The 14,569-nt window shown below is 37.3% G+C and overlaps 1 protein-coding gene across 1 annotated transcript; it reads right to left on the bottom strand.

The window, feature by feature from the left end:
* Nucleotides 1–3,731: 3,731 nt before the first annotated feature.
* On the bottom strand, nt 3,732–5,691 carry LOC142182231 (uncharacterized). The gene is made up of 2 exons (XM_075256346.1): nt 5,565–5,691; nt 3,732–4,345 (listed from the first exon to the last, which is right to left on the bottom strand). The coding sequence occupies exons 1-2, from the start codon at nt 5,689–5,691 to the stop codon at nt 3,732–3,734; spliced, it is 741 nt and encodes a 246-aa protein (XP_075112447.1).
* Between the last annotated feature and the right edge of the window lie 8,878 nt (nt 5,692–14,569).

Raw genomic sequence — 14,569 nt, 5'->3', positions numbered from 1 at the left:
CTGTTCGTCGAAGCTCATCTCGTCTTTGTTTTAACAGGATATCCTATAGCAACTACGTTTCTTGTCGCGTTTGTCTCTACTAGTTGAGGTTAAAAGTGACCTTATTCAATTACATGCTTGCAGGTTATTATAACGGAATCCCGAGTGCCTTTGCAGAATAAGAAAACATGACCATGCCCATGGGCAGCTAATCGAGCACCGTGGGCCCAAACCCAGCCCACACGGTATTGGCTGGACCTGGGCCAATGCCTTTCTGATGAAAGGCTGCTGGGTTCGTTTGATTCGGGCTCGACCTTCGTGAGGTTGAGAAGTGCAGCCTTGCGCCGTTTATTTTAAAGCAATGGTTTGTCAATTATAAGGAGACAATTTATCAAAAGGACATGAAATTAACTAACATGGATAGTTCTATGTTTTAAGGACATGCCAACCATAAAAACCTAAGATACAACCTACTGCATTTGAGACCCTTTTATCTATCAACCTACATATACAAACTAGCATTCAATCACCACATATTGCCACCTATTGGGCACACAGGCTACCTTCAGTATTTAAACAAGGATGCAAACTATTACATATTACATGAATATTTAATGTAACCATCTATGTATAAAGACATTCTTCAGGACTTTCACTTATATTCATGCTCAAATTTCCCAATTACATTTGACAGTGCATTGGTTGTGTACCTGGTATAGAAGACAAAGAAGAAAGGAATGATCAGCTGGGCAGTATGCAGTAAACACAGCAACAGCAGATACACAGCAACAACACAGCAACAAAATCAACCAACAAAGATGAAGCTCCCGAGTAGTCGAGCAACAAACAACAATCCCAGAAACAGAGTATGAACCAGCAGAGACAGCAGAGTATTCAATGTAAACACCCCAGCAATTCAACAACCACAAACAGCTCAAACAGGCCACTAACAGTAATTGGCCAAGACAGCTAAACCAACATAAACTCTTATGTAATTTTCAGAGAGTGTTTGGTTACAATATTCCGAGACTTTATGTTTCTTGTTTTTCTTTTCTGAAGACTAAGAAATGTCCAGCCCTTTTTCAGTTCTCAAATGGCCTATTTATAAGCCAAATGACTCAGTGCAGCTAGGCTGCCCTCATGCTGCAACGTGCAGCCTGCCCATACTCTTTAAAGCCCATGCCTAAGCATCTTTTGGTGTCAGCCCCCTTTATTCCCCACGCCTGGTTTTGTTTAATCAGGAGTTATGGGTATCATTTTATTATTCAATTTAAGCCTCATACCCTTGTGTCTTGTTCCCCATTGGTATTAGTTTAATCCCAAATTAGTACCCCATTTGTCAGCTCACTTAAACTAATTACTTCTGTTCTTTTTAACACCCCAGAATACCCCTGTCAACCTTGATTATTACTGCCCCTGCCTATTGCAGCATCAGGGCATTTTTTGAACTGATGAAAGTTCGAACTCAAGACTGCCTGGGCTGAACCTTTTCAGTCAGTTTTACAGTGCAAACAAACCATTCCAAACAATGCTGGGGCATACAGTCAGTGACAAAGCTCAATTAGTCATGCGACATTATTAGCTCATTCGATTTATTAGTTATAGAAAGCTAACCGACGATATTTATCGAGTCGACTATACTAATTATAACAGGTAATAATCAATCGCTCACATAAACAATATGTTTAGGGACCTAAAGGGCATCAGACAATTTTTGTTCAATTACTGGGGCCTATATGAGTTAACTTATCTGACGATTAAACTAATCGACGATCATGTTTATCACAGAGTACATTCAGAATACACACATAGAAAATCAACCGACCAAAGAAAGGGTCTTTAAAGAGATGAAAGAAATCCGAATGAAAAATAACAAAAATAACAAACAAACCCAACGAAACATGCTGACCACTTAATTAAAACTAACACAAAAGAAAGGAAAACGTACCGAAAATGTTTAAATCAAACAGACCCAAATCTGATTCATCTTCGAACTTTTGAGGCCGAACAAACTTTAATCAGGGTGTTCTCACATGAGAACACCTTGATTAAGGTCTATTAGACCTCAAACCCTTGTCAAAACTGGCCGGGTTCCCCAGGTGCATGTGTTTCAAGTTCTGGATTTCCAGATCTGGATTTTTAGGAGTTGTGGGTAGATTCGGACCAAACCAAGCTTGGTTTGGTCACGAGGAAGGTCGGGGGAATGTCTGGTATGAAGATGGGGTGGTTTGGCATAGGTCCGGGTTCGACTCAAATATTTAAACGAAGATTCGAGACGAAGGAAGGTGATTCGAGGCAAGAGGGTAACAGATCCATGTTCAGGAGAGTGAGGGGGTCTTAGGGTGTTCAGGAGGTGGTCACCGGCGTTCGTGCCGCCGGCTTTAATGGCGAGGGAGACGAGGGCGGCTAGGGTTTCTAATGGGAGGTCCGGGTTCGACTTGGGGACGAAGGGGTGGGGTGTTGGTATAGGGGGCGTGGGTATAAGGGAAGGTTTATATATGGTGTATGGGATTGGATCTGAGCCGTTAGATCAGATGATCTCAACGGCTTGGATCTGATGCTGAGAAATGAGACGGGGTTGTTTGGTAGTTAAACGGGGTCGTTTGGTTTAAGTGAGGGGTTGGGTCAGGCTGGTTATTTGGGTCGGGTTTGAACATGGGTCGCTGAAAGAGGTCCTGAACCGTTGGATCGGCTGGGACGGACGGCTCAGATTGATTTGCCTGAAACGACGTCGTTTCAGGAGGTGCCTGGGCAGGCCTGGTCTGGACCGGGTCAGATCGTTGGTTTGGGCTTGTTTTTGTCTTATTTTTTTGGCCCAAATTGATTTCAACTTTCTTTTGTTTTCCAATTTAAAGAAAAATAAAAAATAAAAATAACTAATAAAACAAAATGAAATTAAAACAAATAACAATATGGCATTTCAACATAATTATCATACCAAGTAAGTTAAATCACAACCTAAAACGGACGATGCACATATATTTATATTTTTGAATTTTCTTTTAACGCCACATATATTTTTTGTATTTTTGTTTGATAATGACTAGATGTAAAATGGACAGACTCACAAACGACTAACAAAACATGTCATGGAAAGACCGAAAAATTGTACAGCGAAGCCTTTTGCCACTATTTTTATTTTCTTTTGGAGCGATTGTCTGTGAAGTAAAAATCACGTGCTTACAGCGGGTAAAGAGAGTGGACATTCAGCCCGTGTGTGGCGATGTCCCTTGGGATTCCCAGCATATCTAAATGGGAAAAGGAAAACAAATTGGCATTGTTAGTTAAGAACTCATGGAACTTACCTGGTTCTGAGAGGTTCTGTCAGATATAAGCTTTTTTGTGCTGTCGGTGTTGTCCAATTGAACGGGGTCGATGTCTTCTACGGTTGCCTTGCAGGCTTCTACGACATCTAGGTCTTTGATGGCCTCTATTTGTATATCGGGTTTGGTTCCTGATATGGATGATTGCTATGCTTCCGCACTTGCCCCCTTTAGTTGTTGGGTGTGTGTGCAATCTTGGGCGATTCTGTAGCATTCTTGGGCAGTGCGTTGCTCGCCCCGAAGGCTGAATACTCCCTATGGGGTAGGAAATTTGATTACTTGATAGAAACTTGACGGGACGGCTCGCATGGTGTGTATCCATGGATGCCTTATGATAGCGTTGTAGGTTGTTTCCTGGTTCATGACGTGAAACGTAATTTCCAGAGTGACTCCTCTTGCCAGAATGGACAGCACTATCTCTCTAGAGGTTCATTCCACTGCATTATTAAAACCCGTTACTATTATGCAATGTGGTACTATCTTATCCTCAAGTCTCATCTGTATGAAGACTTGTGGGTGAATAGTACACGCGCTGCTTCCGTCATCCACCATTATTCTTTTTACATCAGTATCTACAATATGTAAAGTTATAACCAAAGCATCATAGTGAGGGAAAGACAAACCGTTGGTATCTGATTTATCAAAGATAATACTATCTTCGAGGTCATCATACCATTCATGAGCGACTGTCCGCTTGAGTTTGTGTATGGTGGTGAATTTCACATGGTTGATTACCGTATCATCGTCGCTGCCAATTATCATTTGTATGGTGCGAGCTGGTGAAGGTGGTTTTGGGGGTCCTTGAGGTTGATCGCATCCACGAGCGAAGTTAACCCGTCCTCGATCGCTCAACAGTTCTTTTAGGTGTCCCTGGTTTAGCATGCTTACCACTTCTTGTCGCAGACCTATGCAGTCTTCGGTCTTATGTCCCCTTTCCTGGTGGAATTCACATAGAACGTTCGATCTCCGGGTGTTTGGATCCGACTTCATCTTTTGCGGCCACTGTACCTTTGTGTCGAGCTTTTCTAGTGCATACACTATTTCTGAAGGAGAAACGCAAAAGTTATGAGCAGATAACAGTGGAGGCATACCTCTTTCATTTCGGTATGGCACAGTGTGTCGAGGCGTGACGTCTGCATGTCGTGGAGGAGGTGAGATGGATGTCCGGATGTAGGTCTGATGCCTTTCTCGATTGAAACGGGATAGTTGATCCCTTCGACCATCATTACAGTGATCTCTCCTTGTTTCGGTTTGGACCGATGTTAGCCGTTAGATCAGACCATTTAGGTCGTCCTCGTCTGCCCTTACTTCGGCACAATGTGCATTATGGATTTCGTCCCACATGGTGGGAGGGGGGTACTTCATGAGTCTACTTATCAGTTTCTTAGTTGCTTTCGACCTGTTTCTATTTAACCCATTTTGGAAGGTTGCTACCGCTATCCCTTCTGATACGTTCGGTAGGCTCATTCTTACCCTATTGAATCGGGATAGGAAATCGCGAAGTCCTTCGCCTATTGTCTGCCTAACGGCGAAGATGTCATTTACTCTGGCTTCTGCCTTTTTCGGTCCCACATAATTGGTGACGAATATATATGCCATTTCTTCGAACGATGATATTGACCGTGCCGGTAGTTAGGAATACCACGTCAGTGCTCCCCCTATTAGGGTTTCGCCGAACATTTTCAGCAGCACCGATGACACTTGTTCTTTTGATAGATCGTTGCCTTTCACTGCCGTAATATGTGATCTTCCGGGTCCGTGGTGCCATCACATATTTTCAAGTATGGCGGCATTTTGAAGGTTTTTGGAATAGAGTGGGGAGCTGCCCCTTCACTGTATGGTTGCTCGACGAATCAATCTGCGTCACGTTTTGGTAGCAACTTTGGAGCGCCCGGTATTTTATCGACCCTTTCCTGATGCTCCTTCATCTGATCACGGAGTGTTTTGTTCTCGTTTTTCATTTCTTCCATTTTCTTTAAGATGGCTGCAAGTGCATTGTTACATGCATCAAGGACAGTATGAGTGTTACCTGTGCGTGGAGTTTTTGGCTCATCAGCGACAATTGCGGTTTATGCGTATATTGTGCCCCCGATATCCCTTTGAACGGGTTTGTCGAGTATGCTGCTCAAGGTGTTTGTCAACCACTCTTCTAATAACCTTTTCACAGCCGGTGGTGCTTTTCCTGCTGCGGATGTTGAGGTTTCCCTCTAGCGCGAGACAGTCAAGCTTTCGTGCGGGGGGGGGGAGAGGGGGAGGGAGCACCTCCGTCAGGTGTAGCGTTTGGCATTGCGTTTTCATTGTCTTCCCTACCGGCTTCGTTGGTGGAATCCAGAAGGTTGTTCATGACACCTACTATTGCCTTTAATCTTGCTTCCCCCTTTCCTGCCATTGTTGGTCTTTGCGAGGCTAAGAAGAGGTGATTATCCCTTTCAAGGATCTAGATGAAACTAAATCTCAGCTATAGAAATCCCCACAGACGGCGCCAAATTGTTTGACTCAAAAGATATTGGAACCTTTTTTGAATAAATCAATTAAAGAAAATGAAGGGGTAAATCTTAGCTAAGTATAATAAAGTCTAGAACCAAAGGTATAAAAGATGAACACAATGGATAATATTTCTTGATCTTGCGAAGATGAGTGATCGAACATTAATGATGCTAATCGTTATGCAGAAAAGTATTACAATTATTGTTCTTAGCTAAAAAAGTCAAAAGCCCTCTTTACAAGGTTATTTTTCCGCTATATATAAGGGACGAACCCCTTCTAAACCCTAAAAGACATATCATAGGGAATATTCGAAAGAATATTCCTAATGCCCCCTGTTGGGCCTACACTACTATAAAAGTCATACAGTCTTTGTTCGCTTGTTTGTCGTCATCCATAGGATGTCGAGCTACGAAGATCTCGTCGTTTGTCGTATTCGTCAATGGTCGTGGTCGTCCAAATTTGGACCCATACAAACTCCACTTCTATAGACTACTTGGAAAGAAGATAATGCAATTTATGATCAAAGAATTATGGTAGTATCAATCAATGAACTTATTTTCATAAACACTTTTAGTAATTTGGAGGTGGCAATTTGGGGGAGAAATTTAAAATAGCCAGATTTACAAGTGGTTATTTAAAAATAGCTACAATTTCAAAAGTAATCGAAATTTAGCCACTTTTCATGTGAAGATAAATCTGAACGAATACACTATTCAAAATACGAAAAATACTCCAGCATAATATACTGGAATTCCAGTATAATATACTGGAGTACCAACATAAGTATATTATACTGGAGTTCCAACGTAATATACTTAATATACTGGAGTTCTAGTATAATATACTGGAGTTCCAGTATAATATACCGGTCCAGCATAATATGCTGGAAATTCATACACAAGTGTTCCAATCTCCAGAATATTATGCTAGAACATTCCGCGTGTTGGAGTTCCAGCATAATATGCTGGAAATTCATACACAGGTGCACCAATCTCCAGTATATTGTGCTGGAACTTTCCGTGTTGCAGCGAAATAGTGGCTATTTTTCAATAACTTTGCAAATGCCGGATATTTTTCAATGACCAATCCGAAAACTGGCTAGCCTGTGCTATTTTTATGCAATTTGAGTTCAAATCTATTTGACCCGCCCAAAGTTGGGCTGGTTATTGACCCCCTATTTGTTGAACTCAGATCATCTTGATCCAACACATTTCAACCCATCAAAAGTTGGGCTAATTTTTGGCCCAAATTGATCCATAGTAACTTTACTAAATTATCTTTAAAATATTTTTTTTGTTTGATATGCTATATATGACCATAACAAAAGAAAAAAAAGTCTTATTTGATAATTAAATAATTCATAAAAAAATCATACACATTAATTAAAGTTTGGTAAAAGTTGGGCGTGTTGATCTATGACTCAAATTTTAGCCCAACTTGATCCAACCCATCTCAACACAAGCTACTTTTGACCCACTCATTTATTGACTTAACCCATTTTGACATGTCCAAAATCAACCCAACCCAGCTCATTTGACACATCTACTGAGTTATGTTAACAGAATGAGAATGGAGCCTCGAACTCCAGTTCCAGTTTTAATAGGGACTAGGGGTGAGCCCACTTCCAGAGCGACATCCATTTGTAGGTAAGTAATCCAAAGGATTTAACGCAAATGCTACCAAACTATCTCCAAGATTCTCAACTCTGAAATGCACAACAAGAAACTGTCAGAGAAAACAGTAAATCTTTAGAAACATTATTCATGCCCCGGTAGTCCTGGCTACCAGAGGGGCGGAGCCACAGTATAGTTTATATATATATATATATATAGGTTTGGCTTAACCCAGTATTTTTGGTCCAAACCTTATATTCATTTTAAGAAATCTATTGAATATGTATAAAAGTAAGTGCTCATAGCCAAAGGGAACCAGAAAAACAAATAGCTCTTACATTATCACAGCTTAAGCTTGCATTTAAATGGTTGGACAAGCTAAGGAGTACCTTAAGAGCTCAGACGCAAAAACAGTGTGGTTGAGAAAGTTGATCGACTGAAGCAAAAAATCTACACTTGTTTACCGCTTTACGTGGATTCAGCCATTCAATGATAATGGATGTGTTCTTCATATTCTATTTAGATAAACATTATGCAATAAGCTATATATTTAAAGGTGGTCAATTAGCTGATGTTAGTAATTCTATATGCAATTATTTCATGTATTTAAAAAAGAATAGTGGCTATAGTAAATTAATGAGGACTTACCTGCATTGCTCATTATATTGTCTAATCTTTTTGGTAGCCATATACTCGAGACCGGGTTAAGATTTGAATGCCACTATTGGCGGGGGTTTAAGCTGGAGGGCGAGGGCACATGCAAAATTTTCCGAGGATACAACTACGAGTAATCTAGCATGTGCCCTGCTTCTCCAGCTTAAATAACCCGTCACCTGTAAATCGTTATTTCGACTAATCCGCCAGATACCTGCTGCGTTCTTCAGTTAAACATTAGGCCTTTGACCAAGGAATGTGGATGATCAAGCAAACTTTGATGTCTTTAATTAGCTTTTAGTAAGCTTGAATAAAAAAATTTTACTGGAAAGAGTACATGTTGCTTGTATATATATATATATAACACTAAGCTGTTCGAAAAAATGAATTGCACCAAGAATACTTGGTAGTACTTTTCAGGTTAGATTGGTAGTTGATCTTGTGTTTTTTTCTTTACAAATTATTTGTTCTGTTTTCTAATACAGTAAAAGCCAAGCAATAAAAACCAATTTTGCTTTGGCGACTGTTGAAGTTTGGCAGCCAAAAAGGAAATGCATAAAACCGGACGTCTACTATTTAAGGGAAGAAGGAGATATTCTACCAAATGCAACCTAAATATATAAAGACAGGCCACCCACCCTTATGGCCTATTAATTAAAACTTCAAAACTTAAAAAAACTTAGGTATAGGAAAAACATTCACCAATTCCTAAGGCTTTATTCAGTTAATTACTTTCAGCTCAAATTAATTAGGTCTGCCAATTTGCTTATTAAATTGAAAGAATGAAACTAAATAACTATTAAGACTAAAAGAAACGATTTCCTTGTAACAAAGTGCATGTTAGTTAACTACATCTACATGTTAGACATGACCCAAAAATTAGACATTCATGCCCCTCCATGCCCTCGTAGGGTGCTTTGTCGTGATAGATCATGACATATGTTTTTTTGTCTTTATTTGACCTCAAGAATGGACTGGATTGAAATGATTTTCCTGTTGAAGTCTGAGGCAGTCTTTGCCTTCTTACACGCGATACAAAAATGTGAAGTCAGATTTGAAAATGTCTCTTCCTTCACAAAATTTATCGTGCCATTCTCATAGTTTTGACTTGTCCGTCAAAGTGTAAATGTTCTTTTGAAGTTTCATGTTATGTCAGTGCTAGCGCCTACGGCAGCACCTTTGGAGCCGCTCCATTCACAGAAAACAAAGACATTACTATTATTTGTTGCATAACTTAGTTTTGCTGACCAAATAGAATAACGCAAAAGTTTAATTTATGGTTGAACTTTTGAACATCTATCATTTTTGCTGCATAATTTAGCTTTGCTGACCAAATAGATTAAAACAAAAGATTTATGGTTGAATGGTTGAGCATATATTACTAGTTGTTGCACAACTTAGCTATGCTGACCAAATAGAATAAAACAGCAGTTTTATGGTTGAATTATTGATCATCTATTGAGTTTTATGTCCTCACAGATTTCCATGTGTATGGGTCCAAATTTGACCAACCACGACGAGTACGACGATTGAGGGGGTCTCCTTGAATCGATGTCCTGAGGATGACGACCTTAAGACAAACAAGAGAGTGGACGACCCTTGTAATAATGTAGGCTCATTAGGGGACATTAGGAATATTCCTTGTAATTTGTCTTTTATTATTTAGAAGAGTCTCGCTCTTTATATATATAAAGGACAATAACCTTGTAAGAGGGGGGGGGGGGGGAAGTAGATGATCAAAGTCTTGTGATCCGTCTTCTCTTTATCTGTCATTCTTTCTAGAGATTATTATTCTCAGCTAAGATTTACCCATTCATCTTTGATTGATTTATTTAAAAAAATTTCAATATCTTTTGAGTTAAACACCATGGATACAATAGAATTCTAGATTAGATCCACCAAAGTACCCTAGGTACCAAATGGTCTCTTGAAAAGTACTTTTAATATATCAGAACTAAATGTCTTAAAGATTTTTTAGCTTTTGTACGTAGAGTATGTTTAATTTTGGTAAAATTTATTTAAATTAACTAAAATTTGAAATTGTTAAGCGGATACAATGCATAGACTTTTTTGCTGCTTCATACGTTGGTCCGGTGGAAGCAGGGGCCGACTTAGCTCATAATGTATGAGTACACGCAATAACTTTTACTCATATTCTGTATTTGTATTAAAAAATTATTAAATATATGTATAAATATTTAATTATAAACTCAATTATTTTTGTATATTAACTTGAAATCTCTATAAAAGTTTATAAATTTTAAATCTTAAATCCGCCGCCAATCATTGGCCTTGGAAAATTATTGTTGGAGGGGGTTTGTAGAGAGGAGGAAAATTAGAGGAAGGGAATAGACGAGAAACTTGTGGGAAAATGGAAATGTTTTCGATCACCTAAGAAGAACTTTCTTCTTTTCAGTTCCTTTTCCTTTTCTTTTAATGATTAGTTAGACATGTCTCTTCTTTTTAAGAAAACGTTTATTTTTAGTTGTTCCTAAAACTAATAATCGATAATATATATATATATTTTGTATATATATTTTATATACTTTTTGACTAACAAATACAATTAATATCGGCGGACACCTAATTTTATGTACATGCGACATTGTAACAATAATAATAATAACAACTACCCAGTAAAATCTCACAAAGTGGGGTCTGGGGAGGGTAATGCGTACGCAGACCTTACCCCTACCCCGATAGGACATAGAGGCTGTTTCCGATAGACCCTCACCTCAGAAAGACGGAAAACAGAAAAACAAGAAAAGACAATTCATTAGTAACTCCAGTAGAAACCGTAATAGTAACAAAAGCATAACAACCAAAAGATAAATAACATGCAATAACAGTAACCAGTAACTAAGGCTCGGGGCTAAGATAAACAACAAGGATAGTGTGGATTCAACATAAACTACAAGCCATCTAAGATCAACTCTAATCCAACCTCGCTTCACCCCCGATATGACGTAAGGAAAGCTCTATTATACCCTAACCTACAACCCTAATGCTTGACCTCCAGAACTTCCTATCGAGGGTCATGTCCTCGAAAATCTGCAGTCGTACCATGTCCTGATCATCTTTCTCCGCTACTTCTTAGGCCTCCCTCTACCTCTTCTCATACTTACCACGGTCAACCACTCACACCTCATCACCGGAGTATCAAGGCATTTCTTCAGCACGTCGATAATTTGTTTTTTTTTGTTGGTGTGTGTCCCGGTTAATGCTGTATTTTGTCCCGGGCCCGGGCCTTAGTGGGCCTAACGGGCCGGGCCTCGCGGTCCCGGGCTTCGTGGTCCCGGGCTCTGGCGGTCCCGGTCTTCGTGGGCCTAATGGGTGGAACCGGCCCGTGACGGGCCTAAGCCCACATGGTCCTGTGCTTAACGGGCCGGGCTCGTGGGCTTCGCGGGCCTAGCGGGCTTTTTTTTTTTTTTTTTTAAGACAATTTCTTGTAGTATCATGGCTATATTAATATGTAGTATATATGTATATCTAATTATTAAAGTGCTTGACGAAAAAGAAAATAACAAAACAATAGTAAAACACTAAATTGTCATGCATAAATATCACTTCTTGAAGTATATTATATTGTATCTTATGTATATATATTCTCTTATATATTTTCTTTTAGTATATGTATTGTATCTTATGTATATATATTCGCATAATAATATATTTTCTTGTAGTATATATATTGTATATTATGTATATATTGTAGCATAATATATTTTCTTGTAGTATATTATATTGTATCTTATGTATATATATTCTCTTATATATTTTCTTGTAGTATATATATTGTATCTTATGTATATATATTCGCATAATATATTTTCTTGTAGTATATATATTGTATCTTATGTATATATTGTAGCATAATATATTTTCTTGTAGTATATTATATTGTATCTTATGTATATATATTCTCTTATATATTTTCTTGTAGTATATATATTGTATCTTATGTATATATTGTAGCTTATAAATATATTTTCTTGTAGTATATATATTGTATATTATGTATATATTGTAGCATAATATATTTGCTTGTAGTATATTATATTGTATCTTATGTATATATATTCTCTTATATATTTGCTTGTAGTATATTATATTGTATCTTATGTATATATATTCTCTTATATATTTTCTTGTAGTATATATATTGTATCTTATGTATATATTGTAGCTTATAAATATATTTTCTTGTAGTATATATATTGTATATGATGTATATATTGTAGCATAATATATTTTCTTGTAGTATATTATATTGTATCTTATGTATATATATTCTCTTATATATTTTCTTGTAGTATATATATTGTATATTATGTATATATTGTAGCATAATATATTTTCTTGTAGTATATTATATTGTATCTTATGTATATATATTCTCTTATATATTTTCTTGTAGTATATATATTGTATCTTATGTATATATTGTATCTTATAAATATATTTTCTTGTAGTATATATATTGTATATTATGTATATATTGTAGCATATAAATAATTCTAAGTATAGACAAAGAAATATTGCGAAAAGAAGCTCATGGGTAGAAGCAATAAATTTTATTACCAAAAAATGACATATCTTTCTTAGTCATCCTTCCCCCAATGGAATGAGCACAACAAGGTACTAATACCACCATTAGAAGGAAAAAAACTAAGGAAGATGTGCCAAAATACAAGTTACATATTATTCTATGTATTATCTCTAACAAATCTCATAAATCCTTCAAGGTTCGGAGGAGGTTGCGTTGGTGGTGGTGGAAAAGAAGCTTGTTCATCACCACTTCCGGGCGAAGCCGAATCCTCCGTAAGTTCCGCTATCATTTCTTCATAAGCTTCATCTATCGCCGGTTGTGCTTCTGCAATTCCAAAGTTTCTTCTTTCCGAGCGGATCCAATCTCTAAACAATACTGATTTTTCCAAGCTATCCCTCATAGACGCTCTATGATCACCTATTTGCAGTCTTGCTTGACTGAAAGCGCTCTCTGATGCAACAGTTGAAGCTTGAATTGATAAAATATCCTGAGCCATCCTTGCAAGAACAGGAAAATGTTTTTCCCTTGCCTTCCACCATTCCAAAAGATCAAAAGAGCCGTCTGGATTCTCCTTTTCAAGTCCCTGAGACAAATAAACTTGAAGCTCATTTAGATGTGAAGTTTCATCATAATTTTCACCTTGAGACCCCCTGAACTCCGTCCAAGATTTAAGAGCTTTTAAGCCCGCAACTCTTTTAGAGGATTGTGAGCTAGACGAAGTAGGGGTTGGAATAGTTGGCCTAGCATGCTCTAAGGCAAGTTGATAAGCATTATAAACTGTTTGAGCGTTAATCTTAATTGAAGCTTTTGCATCTGCAAGTGTCGCAATTTCCTCATTTGAAAGATCTAAAGCCTTATAAATATTTGAATACCAAAAATGAGGACCTCCCAATTTCATTGTAGGATTTAGCATTGCAGCAAGACCATAAATAGGAGGGATAGGAAAAAAATATTTTTTAAACTTTTGTTTCATTTCATTTATAGCAAGTTCATAAATATCCCCACCCTCACTAAATTCAACAAACAAATCAGATAGTGCTGCAATATAAACTAAACAGTTTGAAATAGTAGGATAATATTGCCCAGAAAATGCATTTGTTGCAATTTGAAAATGTTCTAAAAAATCTAAAAGAATTTTAACATTAGTCCAATCTTGAGTGGTAAGCATTTCATCATCATCTTCACCACCTACCCGAGAATTAAACGTTGCATTAATTGGGTTTCTATATTCATATGCTACTACTAAACTTTCGTACATACAATTCCATCTAGTCGGGCAAGGTTTAGGAACCTTTCTTTCTCTAAGGCCATATTCATCACATTTTTTAAAATACTCTCTAAGTCTACTTCTACGGTTTGAATAAAAAAGCCAATTAAGAGTCATTCTAACCTTTTCAATTTCTATGTTTAATATTCGCATACCATCACCGACAATTAAATGATAAATATGACAAATACATCTAACATGGAAAATATTAGTAAATGCAGGATTTAGTGTTGTTGTAAGCATGCCTATAGCACTGGTGTTACTAGAAGCATTATCCATTGAAATTGTCATTATTTTATCGCTAAAGCAAAAATATCTACAAATATCTGCAACGGTGTTAGCTATAAATTTACCTGTGTGACGCGAATTAATTATTCTATATGCAATTATGCGTTTTTGCATTATCCATTCTTCATTTATCCAATGACTTGTAACAGTTAGGTAATCACAATCATTACCATTTCTACCAATATCAGTAGTAATAGAAATCCGATTAGGTATATGAGTAAATAAATAACGCAAATATTGTTCATATTCATGTTTGAATTTATAAATATCACTCTTAACTGTTGAGAGATATTGAGAGATATTGATGAATTGGTGAATAAAAATGAAAGAATGAGGGGGTATTTATAGTTGAGAAATGGGGAAAAGTGTAATTATATAAAGTTTGGGGTTAAAATAAAGTTTGGGGGCC

Source organism: Nicotiana tabacum, chromosome 6, assembly GCF_000715075.1.
Source record: "Nicotiana tabacum cultivar K326 chromosome 6, ASM71507v2, whole genome shotgun sequence".
NCBI classification, from domain to species: domain Eukaryota; kingdom Viridiplantae; phylum Streptophyta; class Magnoliopsida; order Solanales; family Solanaceae; genus Nicotiana; species Nicotiana tabacum.
This window is presented reverse-complemented; position numbering and strand designations above follow the sequence as displayed.